Raw genomic sequence first — 19,774 nt, 5'->3', positions numbered from 1 at the left:
TTAGCTGCCGGGAGCTGGGGGCAATTGTCTCCAGGGCTCCAGGATCTCTAGAACAGGGGGGCTTCCTCCAGTGCTTTGACCAGGGGAGACAGTGAGGCTGTGGGTCGCTGCCTCCTCCCTCCCCAGTTCTAGTCTCTGCCCCTCTCCTTCTCCTCCCCAGGTGCCCCATCTGTCACCTCCCCCCCGCCCCCCCCTCTGGCCCTGGTGATGAAACCCACACAGGCTGCAGCTGGATGACAACAAGGTGTGGGGTAGACTCAGTCCAGCCTCAGGTGCTTCCTCGGTGCCGTGTGGCTGATGAATTGTCACCCAGGTCACAGTCACAATTGTCCCACTCAAGCTGCTCAGAGGGGCAGCCAAGGAGATGACAGGCTGCAAGCTTATCCCAGATGGAACAGCTCAGAACTAATTACAATCTCCTTTCAGCCCCCTGGGCTCATCATCCCTGCGGCCTGCCAGATGCAGGGCTGGCCTGGAGCCTGGGAGCCAAGCTGGGACGGACCTGGCTTCCCCACTCAGCACCCAGCCCAAACAGACCTGCAGCCTGTTCTCATCTTCGATATGCCCACTGGGGCGCGGGTATCGGGGAGGGGGCCAGCCCAACTGCGCAGGTCCCTGGACTTCTCTGGTCTGCTTCCTTTCCCCACTCTCACCTCCCCTCACTCCCCTCCCTCTGGCCCAGGCTGGAGAAAGAGCCAACTCACTTTGTGAACCACTGGAAAGACAGGCGGGAGAGGAAGCCAGCACGGGCCTCGGGGCAGGGGTTCTAGAAGGTGGGAGAATAGGACAGGGGGAGTCAGGGGTGCCTGTCAGCCTTTAAAAGCACAGTAGGGGCAGGGATGGCCCTTGCTCCCTCCCACTCCCAGCCCCCTTGTGGAGATGGTATCTCCCCCTTGGGAAGGGGTAGGAAGGGCTGGGGGCTGCTGTAAGCGCAGGGCCCTGCAGGGCCCTTCAGGGCTCCCACACTCTCCCTGGTAAACTCACAGAGTTGTCATTCTTTGGGGAGAAAAATGGTGGCTTCTCACTGAAGCAGGACACAATGAAGGCGGAGAGCACCAGGGCAAAGTAGATGTAGAAGGTGGTGAAGCGGAAAGGGTCTGAGATCTTGCCCTGGAGGGGAGGGGGGGGGGTCAGAAGCCCCAGAGAGGCCCCGCACCCTGAGTTCCTCTGGGTAGGAGGAAGCCCGAGGTCGGGGATGGGTGCTCCAGGTCCCCACTCAGAATTCCAAGAGGTATAAAAGGATGACAGGGACTGTGGCCTGGTGAGGACCTGCCCTGGTCCAGGCATCCTGCTTGTCTAATTAGGATGACAACCTATAGTCAGGAGCGCTTATGGCAGTGCTGGGGATTGAACCCAGGGGTGTGCTACCACTGAGCCACACTCCCACACCCTAACCCATTTTTTATTCTGAGAAAGGGTCTTGCTCAGTTGCCCAGGCCGGCCTCAAACTTGTGATTCTCTTCAGACTCCCAAGTGGCTGGGATTACAGTGGCGTGTGCCACTATGCCCAGCTCAGGAAAATTTAGGATGCCCTTTCTGCCATGAGGCCACAAACAGTTCAGCAACTTACCCAAGATCACACTGGGGGTCAGCGGACCGTTCAGAGCCTGTGCTCCTAGCTACTCTACTTGTCTGCCTCCCTCTGAGAGGAAGAAATGAGGGGCACTAAACTGACCCCAATGTTTCATCCCCCACCCCCACTACCATAGATCAAGAGAGAGGCCAGGAACTGAATTAGGGCGAGGAAGGAGAACAAATGATCGGGACTTCTGGATAGGCTGGAACTCTTTATGTACATGTGTTCATGACCCAGACGATGACTGATACCCACACTGAACACTGCACTTGGCAATGGGGGCTATGGAATGGCCCCCTGAGCTCCCAAGAGCATCCATCAGTGGCTCATCTCTGGTCCATTTCCCTGCATTATACCATCTTCCCGTCTCCTGCCTGCTTCCAGGCAGAGATGCAGCAAGCAGAGGGCGACATGGAAAGTGTTGAAAGGAGGAGGTCATGGGAGAGGGGAGGGGTAGCAGAGAGGGGCCTGGAACTCAGCAGTGACCTTGAACCCTGAGCACCCCCACACCTAGGGGCTAGACCTGGCAGGATCGCCCCCTCCCTGCCCCTTACCTCTGCTATGGCTGAAAGGATCTTGGAGCGGAAGGGAATGATGGCACAGACTACACACAGGAACCAGAAGACGATGAGGACCCCCGAGGACTGCACCCCCCGCAGCCGCTCGTACTGGATCAGCAGGGTAGCCAGCAACTGTGCAGGGAGGGTGGGGGAGGCTCGGCCAGAGCACACACATCTGGACCATTCCTCCCCACTCCACGTGGCTGGATGTTTCTGGAGTCATCCCTACTCCTGAGTCTCCAGTGTCCAACCCTCTCCTCAGGGCCCATGGGTCCCCCATCAAAATCCACAACCCGCTGGAGACCTCCCCACCCCGCTCCTGGGTCCCACACTGACCATGGTGATCCCCACCACCAGGGGGCTAATGAAGAAGACAGGTGCAGGGGCCAAGCCGTGGACCAGGCCATGGAAGGAGTAGAAGAGATCCGCCCAGGAGATGCACCACAGCAGGATGGCCAGGGCCTGTGAACAGGGCAGAAGACTCCTTAGAGACAGGGACTGTCCCTGCTGGGAAGGGGTCTTGTTTCTGAAGCCTTTAGGAGCCTAGGCCTGGCCCTGGCCCAGAAGCTTCTTGGGGATAGGATGGGAAGCTCTGTTGTTGGTGAACTTGCTAGAACTTCCCCAAGCAGGGAATGTCCCAGTTGGCTACAGGAAGGGCAGGTGAGGCTGGGAACCTGCTCCAGCCATGGAGGGGGTGGGGTCATTAGAAGAAGACTCCCCTCAGGTCCCAGTCCCACCAGGAGGACAGCCCTGAGCCCCTGACCGTCTTGAGCCTGGACAGGTGTGAGAGGACGATGTAGCCACGTCGGTGGTACTTCAGGTAGAGCAGGTAGCAGGGTAGGGCAGCCCACAGGTAGATGCAGGGTACCCAGGCCAGCAGGGAGTTCTGGAAACAGGATGTGAGGTCTGGATTGTCTGTGTACACTGACAGGTTGGTGTCCTGGAGACAGAGAGAACAATTCAGTGCTGTGGCAGCCTCCTGAGGAACTGGCTCTCCCTCAGGGAGGTGGCTGGACTGGGGGACACTCCATCCATCCAGGGTGGGGATGGACCAGAGGATAGGTGAGGATAAGAGCCTGAGCAAGCATCTGAGCAGGTGCTGCCCAGAGGTTGAGCCCTCCAGGGAGGATGTGGTTGCCCCCATTTCTTCATTTCTCTCTGTAATTAAGGTAAAATTTAAGTGCAATAAACTACACCCATTTAAAGTGCACAACTTGAATGTGCCTTTCCTGCGGTGGCACACACCTGTATAATTCCAGTGAATTGGAAGGCTAAGGCAGGAGGATCTCAAATTCAAGGCCAGCTCCTGTCTCAAAAAATGAAAGGGGGCCGGGATCGGTGGTGCATGCCTGTAATCTCAGTGGCTCTGGAGGTTGAGACAGGAGCATCGTGAGTTCAAAGCCAGCCTTAGCAAAGGTGAGGTGCTCAGCAACTCAGTGAGATCCTGTCTCTAAAAAAAAAATACAAAATAGGGCTGAGGATGTGGCTCAGTGGTCAAGTACCCCTGAGTTCAATCCCTGGTACCCCTAAAATAAATAAATAAATAAATAAATAAATAAATAAATAAATAAATAAATAATGAAAATAAAAGGACTGGGGGTATAGCTTAGTGGAAGAGTGTGCCCCTGGGTTCAATCCCCTTATCCATCAATCAATCAACAATAAATGACTTCAATGAATTTGACATTTGCATATGCCTGCAAAACACCGGCACAGTGTTTTGCATCATCTACAAGTTCGCCTGTGCCCCTTTGCTATTCACCTCTCCCAGGCTGATCTGCTGTCTGTCATTCTAGATACCGACTCTTTTATCTTTTTTTTGCGTGGTGCTGGGGATTGAGTACATGTTAGGCAAGCAGGTTTCTCCTGAGCCACATCCCCAGCCCAATTTTTAATTTTATCAAAGTAACATTTCCATAGTTTCAGAGCCCCCTTCCTCTTCAGGTGTCTTTGGGTAAGGGCTTTTCTGAGCCTTAGTTGCCTTTATGATGGGGGTGCCCCTTCCCCCCAGCCCTAACTATCTTACTGTGTTGGCATGAGATTCATAGGAAGAAGAGGAGGTGGGAAATCTTTGCAAGTTACAAAGCTAGGGTGACCCACCATCCCTGGCTAGGCTGGGCTGTCCTGAATGTCCACACCATGGGAAACTGCTCCATCTTGGACAGAGCAGTATGATAGGTCCCCTCCCGGTCACCCTCCTGGCACCTCTCTTGGTTCATAGCTACACCTAGACCCTATCTCAAAATAAAAAATAAAAAGACTGGGGATGTAGCTCAATGGTAAAGTGCCCCTGGCTTCGACCCCCAGCATCAAAACCTAAAACAAAACGTCGAAATAACTACACCTAAGAATATTTTTGGAAAATGTTGGGGAAATAAATTCACTAATAGACACCTGCTTCATTGTGATTGTTTCCTCCAAGGCTGCTGATGTACTGATCTTCCCACCTCCACCTTCTTACAAAGCATTACCTTTACAGAAAACTCAGAAAATATGAACAAATAATAAGAAAAACCACCCATAATCCCATCCACCTGGAACCACCCGTTGCCTGAGGATATGATCACTTATCTTCCGTGCTGATTTAAATGACTATCATTTTAATTTTTACCCAAGTTCTACCTGCACGTAAATCTCTTTTTCCTTTTTTTCTGTTTCTCTGATGGTTTGGTTTCTGTCATTCAAATTGGAGGTTCCCCAATTTGCGGTGGTTCTTCACGCTTGACTGTCTCACTACTTCTGAATGAGTCACCAAAGAGCAGACAGGCACCTTGCAAGCTGTCCGGGGCTTAGTTTGCACAGTGATCAAGGAAAAACCTGGTCATTTAGAGAAGAGTCCCTCCCCAACTGGCAGAATCTGAAGGTCTTTTTTTCTGGGGTCAATTTGGGTATGAGGCTAGGGGCTCCATCCTGCAGTGTGGAGATCTGCACTGAACACCTCCAGGTCTTCTAGGAGGTGTCTGGGGCTGGTCTGGCCTGGGGTGGGGAAGCAGCGTGGGTGTCCAACTTATCCTTACACATTCTCCCCACCAGCCCCTGCTTTCCACCCTACTCCCCAACTGCTCCCGCTTCTGCAGCCCTCTAAATCCTAAACTTTTCCTGACCTGTATAGATATTGGTTTCTACTGTCTCCCTTTCCCAAGGTGTTGTTCTCTCGACTTACAGGATTGAATCTTTTATTGCTTACTGTTATTCAAGTGGAAACTCAGGAAGGCCTGGGGATAAAGTCCCATGTTCAGTCCACCCTCTAGAACCAGAAGTCCCTTCAACTGCAAATTAAATAGGCCCCCCTCAGCCTTCAAGCAGGATTCCCCCTGCAACAGGGTGGGCAAGCATTTCTTGCCCTGTCTCTTCTTCCTCCCAGCAGGCCCTGTGCACACCAGTCCCAGTCCCCAGGTTCCTCCCTCGGCCTGGGCTCTCTCCCATCACCGCTCACAGATTGCACCGAGTCCCATATCCACAGCAACAGCCCCGATGCCCTCCTGAGTCTTGGCCCCTCTCAGATGGCTTCCCATCTGTCCCCAGCCCCTGGTGTTTAACACCTCTCACAGCTCGCTCATTCACTCCCGCCAAGACCGGCCCCTCCCCTGGCCTTGCCTGACTCTGCCAAGGGCACCATCATTCTCCCAGCCATCCAGAGGCCCGCGGGACACTAGGCCCTGTGGATTCTTGGTGAAAGAATAACAGCTGGATGGGCAGGTTTTTGAGTCCTGGCTTCTTCTCCTCTTTTGAGAGGTATGACCTTGGGTGCCGTGGCGCAGGCTGGTAGGTAATCCCAGCAATGCCGGAGAAGGAGGCAGGAGGATGGGGAGTTGGAGGCGCACCTGGGCAACTTAGCAAGAGACCCTGTCTCAAAATTAAAAAAAAAAAAAGGCTGGGGGTGTATCTCAGTGTACAGTACCCCTGGGGTCAATCCATAATACCCCCCCAAAAAAGTAAGCTGTGGACAAGGTGCTTAAACCCTCCCCTCTTTGCACCTTGGTTTCTTTATGGATAACCTGGGGAAAATTATACCTCCCACCTGGCCCCTCACCAAAACACCAGCCCTGGCACTCATCTCTTCATGAGCCGTTACCATGGGTCTCTTCCCTTCCAACTACCCGAGGACCTGAGCCTGGTCTTCTCCTTCATCCCTGGTCCTGGTCCTGTGTCACTGGCTCCCCTCTTGGTGTGAGAGTGCCCTGGGGTTTAGTCCTTTTCTCTTCTCCTCCTCCTCTATCTGCACACATCCCCTCGGTGCTCTCTCTCATCTGTTCTGGATGATCTGAACTTGAAGGGTTCAGCACCTCTCATACCTCTTTTTTTTTCTTGCAGTACTGAGGATTGAACACAGGGGGCGCTTTACTTCTGAGCTACATCTCCCAGGCTGGTCCCAATGTACCATTGATATTCTAGTGACTTCCATGTCTATCTCTCCAGTTTACTACTCCTCAAATCCAAACTGGTCAACTGGACACCTCCACTCTACACATCTTATAATAGCCTACAGGGACCTGCACAGTGTCCTTTCCCTCTGACCTATGGCTCCTCCCATTGCCTCTACTGCTTCATTCTAGCCATTGACCTTGTTGTTCCTGAACACACACAAGGCTAATTCCTGCCTCAGGGCCTTTGCATAGTAGGGTCTCTATGAGTATGGAACACTCTTCCCATACATGCTTCATTATTTCTTCTTCAACAAGGCCTCTCTGACCACCCTGTTTAATGCTGCCACCAGTAGCCTATGCAAGTTTTCCAATGCCTTGCCTTCTCTGTTCTTTCTTTCTCAATAGCACCACCACCTAACATGCAATATAATTTACTCATTTATTATATTTTCTTTCATCTCCTCCTACAACATGTAATATCCTTGGAGGAAAAAACCCTATTTTGTTTATTGATGTATCCTAATTACTTAGGCACCCTAGAAGGGTGTCTCGCATATAGTAGGTGCTCAGAAAAGTTGCTTAAGTAAGTTAAATTAAATATTTATTGAAGAAATGAATTAATTAACAAAAGGATGATACTGTACCTTCCCTCTAAACCTTCTGCCGCTTCCTACTGTCTAGAAGACAAAGTCTACACATCTTCCCACAGTGTTTACAACTGGCTTGAAATGGTCTATGTGGACTTTCTTTTTTCCTTGTAGTACTGGAGATTTAACACAGGGGGCGCTTTACCACTGAGCTACAACTCCACAGCTCTTTATTTTGAAACAGACAGCCTTGCTAAATTATCCAGACTGGCCAGGAACTTGCAATCCTCCTGTTTCAGCCTCACAACTCACTAAGATTACAGGCATGTGCCACCGTGCCCGGCCAAACCTACCCCCTTTTGTTTTTAAATTTCGAGGTAGGGTCTCACTAAGTGTTGGAGGATGGCCTCAACCTTCCATCCTCTATCTGCCTCAGCCTGCCGGGTAGCTGGATCATAGGCATGTGCCATTGCACCAGGCTATGAACTGCTGAACTCTGTGGGCTGAGTTCTCCATCTTAATAAACTATCCCGGGGAAGGGAACTGGCCTGCATAGGCTGTTTCCCTTTCTGCAGACTGCCTTCCTTTCTTAATCCCATCCGGGTAGCCCTCTACCCCCACTGCCCCGGCCACTGCTGCAGAATGACCCTTTCTGAAGCACGGCTCTGTGCCCCTTGCCACGTGCCTGCAAACCTGCAGTGGCTCAGGCTGCTCGTGGAGCCAAATCCCAGCACCCACCTTGAGGCCCCTTAGGTTTCTCCTCCCTCCTTCCTTCCCACTAATCCTTTCTCTGCAGCCAACCCCAGGCCCTGTGTGTGCATTTTACATCCCAGAGGTCTACAAGTACTTGGTATTTCTTCAAACTCTGAGAATCAAGCACACACGCATTCTTGCCGAGCCTTCAATGGTGGTCAGAGAACTGGGTCTACCATGAGACCTAGTCAAGACCTCTAGGAGGAAGGGAACACAGACAGAGCTAATCTGGCCTCAGCCAATTACCCCCTTGGGTACTAGGAATTGCCCTCAGTGGTGCTTAACCACTGAGCCACATCCCCAGCCCCTTTTGTTTTTTATTTAGAGACAGGGTCTTGCTGAGTTGCTCAGGGCCTCGCTAAGTTGCTGAGGCTGGCTTTGAACTTGTGATCCTCCTGCCTGAGCCTCCCAAGCCACTGGGATTACAGGCATGCGCCACTGCACAGAAAAGTACACACATCTGAAGTGTACATGTCCACAAATCTTCACCCACAGGACTTCAACTGTGTAACTAGCATCCCCAGCAAGAGACAGAACACTGCTGGCAGAAGCAGCTCTTGTCCCCCACCCAGTCCCTGCCTACCCCAGTGGGAACCCCCATCCTGAGGTGGATCCATTTTGCCCAGTTTGGATATGGTCGGTATGCAGCCTTCCTGTCTGGATTTCCTTCCCTGACATCGTGTGAGGGCATTCTGGAGGGTGCATGTGAGGGCAGATCACCCATCCCCTGTGTGAACGGCCTGGCTGTTGGATCCATTCCACCATCAGTGGGTGGCCCCACCCAGACAGCCTATCCCTGGGCCAACCCTAACTCAGACCATCAGGTCTCTGGGCCTCACCTCCCACAGGAAGCCTGTCTGGGGCACCCCAGGTCTGTGTCCCAGATGGCCTTTATCACACTGACGTGGGTATCATCCGCTTGTTGCCTCAGAACAGTTTCCAGAGGTATTTAACAGAGGGACCTTGTTTACAAAAAAGTGGCAGCAGGTTCAAGGACACCTGACAGCATGGGGCTGGGATAGGCCACCTGGCTCTGTGATGCAATGTCACCAGGGCCTGTGTATGTAAACACATGCTCTCTCCCACAACAGGAGGGTGTTCCCCTCCTGCTCGGTGCCTGTGCTGCCCCACACCCTCCAGCTCCCAGCACGGGGCCCATAGGCTGGAGCAGCCCAGAAACTGCAATGACTGACAGGGACGGTGTGGGTAGGGGCTGGAGTCCCAGTGTGAGGGCAGGATGGGAATTGCTTCCTGGCCAGGAGGGTGGGTGGCTGACTTTTTTTTAAGGTCTGTAGGAAGTGGTCACAAGAAAACCCAGTGCTCCAGTGGAGGGCCCAGTATGGCTCCGTTCCACTACTCCTGAGTCACGTGACTGGGATCAGCTCCTTCAACCTGTGTCCCCGTGCAAGTAATGGGAGTGAGGACAGCTCCCCAGCCACCTCCCCAGTGGGCAGAGAATGAGCTGCGCAGCATCTGGACCTAACAAGGCAGTGCCTGGGGAAGCCTGTGGGGGAACATCAAGCTTCATTTTACGGAGGCTGACATTGTGGCCATGACCAAGGGACTTTGGGGGTGTGAGGACAGGATGGCTGCTTTGACCTCAGGGTGATCAGCCTGGGCTCCTTTGTTTACTTATTTGGTACTGGGGCTCAAACCCAGGGGTGCTTTACAACTGAACTCCACCCCCAGCCCTTTTTATTTTTAATTTTGAGGCAGGGTCTCACTAAGTTGCTTAGGGCCTTGCTAAATTGCTAAGGCTGGCCTTGAACTTTTGATCCTCCTGCTTCAGCCTCCTGAATTCACTGGGATTACAGGCATGTGCCCCTGTGCCTGGCTGTGCCTCCTTTCCTTTAGATAAATAAGACCCAACTGGGTGAGGCCGGGCATCCCCAGGACGCAGCAGGTACTTGCCCACGCCTGTGATTCTCCATTGTTCACGCCAGAGCCCTTGTTAGGACATCTGTGGGACATGTCTTATAGGACAGGTCCAGAATGGGACCATCCCCTCCCCTGCAGCCTGCCCAGCTCCATGAATGGCGACTTTCCCTCCTTTCTTTTCTCTCCCAGGCCCGACTCTGCAGGCTGGTCCCTTTTGTCTCTTTCTCTCATACCCCGCACCCAATCCCTCAGCAAACACTGTCCACTCTACCTTCAAATTCTTTGGTTGAACTCCACGGCAGTGCTATAGTCCACTGTTCTTATCTATAAAAGGCAGCCTTACCTGGCCTGCGGCTCCCTACCTCCACTCTCCCGCTCAGATTATTTCCACCGTCCTCCCCATGCTCTTCCTGCCACGTGCCCTTCTGTCTTTTCTAGCACAGCAGCTAAAGAAAGACCTTTCGGAAGCCTAAGACAGGCTACACGACTATGTCATTCCTTTGGTCCAAACCCACCAAGGGCTCTCTGTCCCTCAGAGTAAAAAAAAAAGGCTGAAGTGAAGGCCTCATCTGGACCCTGTTATCAGCACCCTCACCCGGCTCACCTCATCTCCCCAACTCCCCTCTCTCGGCTCATCCCAGCGCCCTGGCCTTGGTGCTGATCTTCAGACACTCCATGCCTGCTTCTGCCCCAGATGGAGCCCTTTCAAGGAGTTCTGCCTTCATGTTCCCAATTTCAGTTGTAGCTCACTCCGTACCCCCTCCCCCCCCTCTCTCTTTGAAGTGTTGGGGATTGAACCCAGGGCCTTGTGCATGGGAGGCAAGCACTCTACCAACTGAGCTAGATCCCCAGCCCCCAGCCCTCTTAACCTATTCTATTTCCCCCATAGCTCTTATACTTCCTCTCATCCCATATAATTGAGTTCCTTATTACCTGTATGTTTTTTCTCCTCCTCCCACTAGAATATGCATTCTCTTCTTGGGGAACAGTTTTGTTTGTTTGTTTTTTGTTTTTTAAAGAGAGAGAGAGAGAGGAGAGAGAGAGAGAGAATTTTAATATTTATTTTTTAGTTCTCGGCGGACACAACATCTTTGTTGGTATGTGGTGCTGAGGATCGAACCCGGGCCGCACGCATGCCAGGCGAGCGCGCTACCGCTTGAGCCACATCCCCAGCCCAGGGAACAGTTTTTTAAAAAAATTTTTTAAGGATACCTTTTGTTGACCATGAAATGCTGAGTGGGGAGCAGCCTCTGGCACAGAGAAGGCATGCAGTACGAATTTGTTGAATCAAAGAACAAATAAACAAAGGAATGAATGAGGGTGCCCTCATCTCAGCATGGGGCAACTTCTTGCCCAGGAGCAGAGCACACTCCTCTCTCCCCGAGCATCAAGGCCAAGGGCCAGGCAATCCAAGGGGCCTCTAGTCCAGAGAAAGTTAAGTAGATAAGTGAAGGCAAGGACGGGGTCCATGAAGGACGTTTCCTGGACCCTATAACATTCCCCCACTGAAACCCTTCAAGGCAGAATGGAGTAGGGCTCCTGAAGCCCTCTCTGCTATTGCTGGTCTGAAGGGCAGCAGCTGGGAGGCAGGCACTGGGCCCACAGCCCCCGCTCCAGCGTCGCCCACACGGTTTCCACAGCAACCGTGGCTTCCTCAGTGCTGCGATTAAACAGCTGGATGGGGCTGATAAGGCGGAAGGTCCAGCACCTATAATGGACCATGTGGCAGATGCCTGTTCACCGGCACTCAGCCAAAATCCCTACAGACTCACACCCATGGCAGGTGGGGCAAGGACCCCGGAGCCCTCTGCAGCTCTGCCAGGGACTTCCCAGCCCCGGGGCCCCAGCCTGCTGACAGGCTCTGTCATGAGAAGATTCATTATTTCCTTAATCCTGTGTGGTGGAGGAAGGGGGGAGCCACCCATGCTGGGCAGTTCCTGAGGTTGCAGATTGTGGCTGGGAATTGACTGACAAGATCATTTATCTCGGCAGCAGAGGAGGTGCAGAAAAGGAAGGGGCAGCCCTGATCCCCATCTACCCCCACTGAGCCACCCTGGCTGAAACAGGAAGCCTCTGGGAGGAAGGACCCAGGAGGCCCCACATTGGCAGGGCTGGGCCAGTGCGTGGCTCAGAGGCCTAACTGGCAATCCAACCCGGAAGGGGCTGCTGGCCCACAATGGCATGGGTTAATTGAACTCCGGTTTGTGCCAGAATGATCACGTAATGTTCATGACATTCGAGACCCAGGGCTGATATAGAATCTAAATACCCTGATTGGGTTTATATAAGGCTTCCTCTACACCCGGAAGGGCTCCAGCATGACATTACACCTGGATCCAGGTCACCTGATGCATTGCAAGTCCTTTTAATCATGCAGTCCACCCTGGGATCAGGGAAAGGTGCCAACACCTGAGTAATAGACTAGCTGGGGGTTCTGGGAGCTCTTGGACTAGAAACCTGAAGATCCTATTAGAAGGAGAAATCTAATCAAGGCTTAGGCCCCGTCTCCACCCATCCCTGCCCCCACCATCCCCACCCTCTGGACTTAACCTCAGAAACAAGAACAGCTCTAGGTGGGGGAAGGGGGCGGTCCAGCCACCTTAGCAAGGATAGACCCAAGTCTCATCCCTCCTGCAGTCTCATGGTGTGGGGTTGGGGGCCCAGAGCCCAGGCACTTCTCCAGAGTAGCTTGGCTTTAGTCCCGACTGGGATTGCCCTTCCTGGAGGCCAGATGGTGCTCTGAGACCATGTCCCCGTTTGGGGCTAGCAGACAGTCTCGGCAAAGCTCCCTCCGCAAAGCCACTCGCCTGACTCACTTCCTTTCCTGTCTGTAGCCTTCAGTCCAGGTCCGGGTGGACAAGGGAAGTCAATCTAGGGCCAATTTCCCTCCTCAAAGGTCAAAGCCTTCCAGCACCAGATTCAATGTCTCCAGGATGGAGGGAAGAGATTGCAAGGGACCCTGACCTGGCAGGTGAGACTAGATCCCTGAGAGGAGCCTGTGAGCTTTGGTACCCTGTAGGCTAAGGACTGCCCACCTCCCACCCATCTGCCTACCTCAGGGGCCCTGCCATTTCCAGCTTCCTCACAGCTTTGCATGTCACTGTCTTCATTTGAGAGCCAAACACATGAAATATGGCTCTTGTCCATTAAGCACACCTGCTACCTCCTCATCCTGGGACACCCTGATACCCTAGAGCCCTTAAGTTTGGAAGGCCTCCATCGTGGTCTTGGCCTCCAAGCCTAGGCTCACCCTCCCAGAATCATCACAGTACAATTCCACACTTAAAGGAGGCCCCAGAGCCTACCTAAGACTGGCTAGAGCTCAGAGAGGGTGAATGACCTGCCAAAAGGCACACAGCTAATGGACAACAGAATTGGTCCTTGTTAGAGCACAGGAGGATACACAAGGAGATGGGCTTCCAAGAGACCAGGGTTTATGTCTCTCTAGGGTGGGTACACAGCAAAGGCAACAGAGAAGGACCTTCCCTTACTGTGTGAGTCTGACCAGCGGGGGACCCATGGGCCTGGAACAAGAGCTGCCACTAAGAAAATAGATGTCTGGTGTAGTGAAAGAGCTGGGGAAAGAGAAGTCTAGAAATCTCAGAGGAGGAACCAACAAACACCCATTGGGAACTCACTACTTATTAGGCAGTCAGTGCCATTTTTTGGTCAGTTGTGGGTTTTTTTTTGGCACCGGTGATTGAACTCAGGGGCACTCGACCACTGAGCCACATCCCCAGCCCTATTTGGTATTTTATTTAGAGACAGGGTCTCACGGAGTTGTTAGTGCCTTGCTTTTGCTGAGGCTGGCTTTGAACTCTTGATCCACCTGGCTCAGCCTCCCAAGCGCCTGAGATTACAGGTGTGTGTCACCATGCCTGGCTTTTGGACAGTTTTTATGGTCACGATCTTTGGATTTCTTAGTTGCCTGGGGTCATATGATTAGTTCTGCATATTGGCTGGTACCTCCTGAGAGCAAACAGTCCTGGGTCCCTCCACCATGTACTCGCCTCACCCCTGGGTACTGTCCAACTTCTATTGCTCAGTTCAGAGTAAACTCCCAAGAAAGGGACAGCAGGTCAGAGTAAAAGTTCACAATGACCTCCTTTGCTCTGGAGCTATTTCGGCCCTCACGAGTTGTGGGTTAGTTTGATTACACAAATTACCCTTTTTCATTAAAATTTTTTTGGTGCTGGAGATGGAAACCAGGGCCTCGCACATGCTAGGCAAGCTCTCTACCACGGGGCTACCCCCCATCTCTTTTTTGTTTTTATTTGAGATAGGGTCTCACTGAGTTGTCTAGGCTGGCCTCGAACTTGGGATCCCCCTGACTTAACCTCCCAAGTAGCTGGGACTGAGATGAGAGCCTTAGAGGAAGTACCTGTAGCAACAAGAAGTTCAGGGCGGGGGGGGGGGGGGCGGGGGGGCAGGGACTCAAAGGTGTGTGCTACCACACCCAGCATACAGCATACAATTCATTCTTTTGGAATTTATTTCCACACAAACTCCCAAGGCATGCTCAGAGATGTTGGTAACCTGCTGTGAGGCCAGGGGTGGTTGGTGGGTGGGCAGGGGCAGAGGGAAGAGAGAGAAACAGATATTAAAAAGAAATAGAGAAATCATGTATGCAACGTGTGATATGTGTGTGTCCAGATGTGTGTGCCTATGTCCAGGGTGTCATGGATGTTCCCCCAGTCTCCTACCCTCAGAGCAGGCTGGGGCTGAAGCTCATGGGTTTAGCCAGGATCAGTCTCCTGACCCCAGTAACAGCTGAAATAGGACCCTCTGCCCCAACAGCCCAAGAGCCATTTTCTTGTAGGTTTCCAAAGTCTCTTACATTACCTATGACCTCATTTCTCTTTGTCCTCCCTGCACTTTCAAGGAATACCAGGACCTGCCAGCTACAGAGAGTTTCTTGATCCTCAGAATCGTTTCTCATTCCCTATCTCACTGTATCCCCACAAAAATCTTGCAAGGTGAGCAGATGGTGAATTATTTCCCCATTTCATAGGTGAGAAAGCAAGGCTCTGAGGATTAGCTAATGAAAGATTTGGCAGAGTAAACAAGTACGGCCTGAACACCCCACTCCTCTTGCCTGTCCCTTCTAGTTCTGATACTTCCTCACTGTCCTGAACCATTTCCCACTAGGTGGGTCCTCTCAGCCCCTAAGCTTCAAGGGTAGGTACATCTGAATGATACGCCATGCAAATGAGATGCAAAATAGCATGCCACAAATGAGTATCCCAGACTTTTTGGGTAACAGCTATAGCTGAGGCTCCAGCCTCCTGGCCTGAGACCCTTCCTCGTCTCCACTCTGGAAACATCAGAATTAGCTGGAAGAGCCTTCCAGCTTTCTCTGAACCCCACCCCCAGTCACCAGCCACACTAGGCGTAGCAAGGAACAGCTTCCAGGAGCAAGGAGATCACATGAAAGATGGAGGATGTTTTCAGATTGGGATGTGCATGGAAGTAGTTTCTTATCATTTAAGGTAATCAAGCAGAGACCCTGTAAGGGAGTCATAATGTCACTCCTGCTAGGTCTGAGATGAGACCCTTAGGGAAAGTACCTGTAGCAACAAGAAGAAATTCAGGGCCCAGGGGCCCAGGGGCTCAAAGGTGTACAGTCAGGCAATGGCAAGATTGGCAGACACCATACCCCAGTACCTAGATTGTAACTGATTGTGGTGTAACTTTTCTTCTTCTACCGTGAGAGACTGGGCTAGCGGCTTCAGGCCCCCAAGCTCTGACACTCTCGGATCCCACAATAGATGGAGTGCAAGGGTGGAGACAAAGGTTGTCTAAACTTTGTGTAGGAAGGGAGTCCTGAGTTCCCCAGCTCCAGGCTTCATGAGGATCGCCTCTGTACAGTTCTAAGCACTTGGGGTTTCACTGATATCCAGGAACAAGAGGACCATTCATCTAAGGCTTGGGTACAACACCTGCCTGGTCACTCTGGCACCTTTTCAGAGCTATGGTCACACCAGCCATGGAGTCCTGTGGGGCTGAGCAAGAAGGGTAGAGGCGAGATGTTTTATCATCTTGGTTAGCCTTCAGTGACCCAGAGAAAAAGAGAAATTCTCAAAGACATTTTACAGGTACTCCATTGCTCAAGCTTAGAAAAAACTCATGTGTAATAGCTGGAACGTGGTGCACATGCCTGTGACCCCAACTACTCAGGAGACTGAAGTAGGAGGATGACAGTTTCAAGGCTGCCTGGGCCACTTATCAAGACCCTGTCTCGAAATAAAAAATAAAAAGGTCTGGGGGTGTAAATCAGTGGTAATGTGCTGCTGGACTCAATCCCCAGTACTTAAAAAAATAAATAAATAAAATAAAATAAATCTGTGTAATGCCTTTGGTCCATCCAAATTTTTAAATACCATCCTAAGACACCTTAAATAACAAATCAGAATGTGGTTCCTGATGTGTGTGCATGTGCACCCACGCACACACACACACTCATGCATACACAGGTATATGAATAACACCCCACCATCACCCCTAGCACACAAACATAGGCACACATGTGTGTGTACACACTAGGCATATATGTACATATACTCAAAATGGGAAAAAGACACATTGGGATTCTGAATCTGGATTTGAGAGTATCCTATGCTAGTCAACCCTGGGATGACCACAGATAGGCCACTTTCTTCTGAGCTCCATCTCTGGAACGGAGACCACATCTCCCACTTGCCTCAGCTGGTGGGAGAGATCTTAGGCAGTTACACCTAATGTACCCAAACTGAGCTAGGTGGCATGGGTCAACAGCCTAGGCATCTTTGAAAGGAAATTGATGAGAGTCACAAAAGGCCTCCTTTGTTGTCCCAACGCTGCTTTCATGGAACTGGGTGACTTTGGGCATGTCTCTTTCTCTCTGGGCCTCTTGTCTCCATTTGTCAAAGGAGAGTATTGGATTTCAGGAATCCTGATGTCCTGCACCTGTAAAGGCCTGTCTCCAGAGTGGGGTCTGCTTCTCTCTTCTGAGTCCAGGGTGGGAAGGATAGTCTGCTCACTGACCTGCAGCCAGGTGGCTTTTGCCCAGAGATATTGTGGCAGGAACTCTTGCCAAAAAGGATGGATCCTTGCAGGGCCAGGCTTCCAAAATACCTGATTGAGCAAGGGCTCTGGATGCCCTGGGATCCCAGTGCAAAGGTGCAGGGTGGCCAATTAAACCCTAGTTAACTGATCAGGGGCAGGAGAGTTCACCAGGAAGGTGGCTAAGAGCAAAATGTTCTTTCTGCAGGATGGGGTCAATGGATAGAGGGGCTGGGGCCAGCAGGCAGGTGGGGCACTTCCTGATCCCTGGGGTGCCACACACTGTGCCTGTCCTTCAGGCTGCTGGGAAGGGGAGAACAGGGCAAGCCTCAGGCTTTGATGTTGGTGGGACCTGGCTGTGGGCAGTGTGGCCAGTCACTGTGGAGTTCCCCAGTTTCAGGTTCCACGAGGGCCACCTCTGTACAGTTCTAAGCATTCGGGGTCTCAGTGGCACCCAGGAACAAGGAGGCCCACCGACGCTCCATTCTTGGCGCCTCGTCGCCCCCTCCGGGGCGCCCAAGCCATCTTAGGGCTGGCCCGTAAACTGCCAGTCCCTGGACATCTGCCAATCTATGCATTAAGACAGGAAAAGGGGACCTGGAGGCCCCCTCCACAGCAGCCCCGGAGCCCCGCGCCTTACCCAGAACTTGGAGCCAAGCTCCCCGGAGCCGCACAGGCTGTCCATGGGGCCGAGGCGCAGCGGCGAGAGGGCAACCGCGGTCCGGTGCAGCCCCGTGCAGAGAGGCGCAGAGCAGGCTCTGGGAGCCGCCCGCGCTGCGCACTCCTCGGAGACCCGCCCAGCAGAGCCCTACCTTGGGCGGTCGGGATCCTGCTCTTCAGTCCCTGCCGATTGCGAAAGCGCCTCCACGAAATCGCAACTCTTCAGGGACTGTAGGGGCGGGAATGGAGGATCGTGGGCACAGGGACAGCCCCTTCCAGTGGCCCCAGAGTTATGCCAGAGTTGCCCCTCTGGATCCTGAGGCTGACAGGCCCACAGCAGAGTTTGTTTCCAACCGGGGTCAGGGGACCAGAGCACACACATGCCTCCCACCCTGAACACCGGGGGCTGATGAACCAGGGAGACTTGGAGAGGGATTCAGCAACCCTCCCTCTTTAAAAGAAATCCTTCATAAGGTCAAGTTCTTCTCTGGATGTCAGTTTCCTCATCTGGAAAATGGGAAGAGCTTGTGGGCTCAGACGATGGAAGGCTACCCCTTCCCCCCAAGTTGCCAGAGACAACTGGTAGACAACAATACACCAGTACTGGTGTGTGCAGTGAGGGAGGTGGGGGTGGAGTTTCCACCATGGTCTAGATGGTGACCTCCTGTGATTCCCTTAAATTGCTGCCTCCTGAGGCTCTGTGGCTCCCTGGTCTGGCCCAGAATTTCTCTGTGCCTCTAAATTTTATGTCTATAAAATGCTGATAATCACAGCAGAATCTCCTTCATTGGGTTCTCTGAGAATTTAATGGTAGAAGTATGTAAAGCACTTTGTTTGACACAGTTAGGCACCAAATGTGTTCATTTCTTCTTTCAGCCTAGTGTCGGGGTGCAGGCTGGACAGGTAAAGCCCTAGAAGATCCCTATATCAGTACCCCCACATATATATCAGACTCCACATTTCCCACTTGTAAAATGGACTTGGGGTCAGTGGCCTTCTTTTGCTTGTCTCCACTTGGTTATGCCAGGATCCCTCCATCTCTCACTTCTCCAGTCTCACTTTGTCCCCTAACAGGGTCCCAGAAGCCACTCACCACCCCTTCTTGAGGGTTGAGAAGGAATTCTCCTGGGCAGCTCTTCCCCTGGCTCATCTCTCTCCTGGCCCTGCCTGCTACCTCTGCCCAGTTTCCCCTTGGGGTCCCTTCCTTGGCACTTGTTCTCAGAACAAGGTTTCTCCTTCCTTGACCGCCAAGCAGAAGGCGTGGAAGGGAGTCAGCAAGATAGCGGGGAAGTGGCCAGCCGGAAGTCACCAGAAGGGAAGGCTGTCAGAACAGAGATCAGCAGGCTCTGGTATGGGTGGTAAGGCTGGGAACGAGGCTCTCCCTCCCCAGGCAGTTGGACTGGGGACCCTCCACTGAGAAAGACCGCTCAGCCCTCTTTCTGTCTGTCCCCTTCCCTTGCACTCATCTATTTATGCCCACCTTTCCTTCCTCCTTTCCCTGGGTAAAACACTTCACAGAGCTTCCACATCTTGTCACAGTGTGCCTTGAGTTATATTTAGTTGAGAAGAATCTGTCTTCCCTGCCAGTCTGAGAGGTCCCCAAGGGCAGAGACCTACTGAGTCACCTCCAACCCCCTTCATGCCTCAAGCAGTACCATTTGAGAACTTTGTGACCTCAGCAAGCTCCTTGATGTCTCTGGGACCCAGTTTTTTTGAGCAGCTTGGACAAGGAAGGGGCCACTAAACTCTCCCCCAGCCCCAGTGTTCCAGCCTTCTATGGCCTGAGCTGCTGGGATGCTCCTGCTAGGTCTTCTGCTGATGCTGTTGTGCTTTCTCAGCACCCCCTGCCCCTGTCTTTTTTCCTTGGCCTCTCCACCACCATCTTGGGCTCTCCCTTCCTCTCCTTTCCTCCTCTTAGGCTTGTGGGGCCACAGGCATCAGATAAACCAGGAAGGTTAGCCTTACCCTTGGGAGAGTTGGGGATCTTCCCTCAGGGCACTTCAGGAGGTGAACTCCCCAAGAAAACTCCCTTCCTGATATGTGGAACCTGGAACCAGACTGGTTCCACCTGGGACCTTCTGGCCCCAAGATAGGCCAGGCAGTCTACTGGTTAGAGCTTCAGTTTGGGGTCGAGACCCTTTGGTTCTGGCTTTTGCACTGGGGCTAATGTACCCGCCCTTTTGGCCCTAGGCTTTTATCTTGCCATTGCTTTTCCCCAGCTACAGCACTGGGTGGGAGACTCTAAGATCAAGGTGGGTGCCCCTGGCAACCCTTGCCTCCCCCCATCTCTCTAAAGCATTAGGGTTCAGCTTTCACAGCTGCTCATGGAATGTGGCCCTTTCACACAGCCCT

The 19,774-nt window shown here is 52.5% G+C and overlaps 1 protein-coding gene across 1 annotated transcript in view; it reads right to left on the bottom strand.

The window, feature by feature from the left end:
* Abcc3 (ATP binding cassette subfamily C member 3) overlaps positions 1-17,568 on the bottom strand; it is a 45,641-nt gene extending 28,073 nt beyond the window's left edge. The window contains 6 exon segments of the mRNA XM_005321631.5: positions 705-766; positions 985-1,110; positions 2,131-2,268; positions 2,473-2,598; positions 2,900-3,076; positions 17,403-17,568. Coding sequence (XP_005321688.2) covers positions 705-766; positions 985-1,110; positions 2,131-2,268; positions 2,473-2,598; positions 2,900-3,076; positions 17,403-17,447 — 674 coding nt within the window. The 5' untranslated portion in view covers positions 17,448-17,568.
* Positions 17,569-19,774: the final 2,206 nt, after the last annotated feature.

This window comes from Ictidomys tridecemlineatus, chromosome 3 (genome assembly GCF_052094955.1).
Source record: "Ictidomys tridecemlineatus isolate mIctTri1 chromosome 3, mIctTri1.hap1, whole genome shotgun sequence".
In the NCBI taxonomy this organism is placed as follows: domain Eukaryota; kingdom Metazoa; phylum Chordata; class Mammalia; order Rodentia; family Sciuridae; genus Ictidomys; species Ictidomys tridecemlineatus.
The sequence above is the reverse complement of the archived record's forward strand: the minus strand, read 5'-3'. Positions and strand labels throughout refer to the sequence as shown.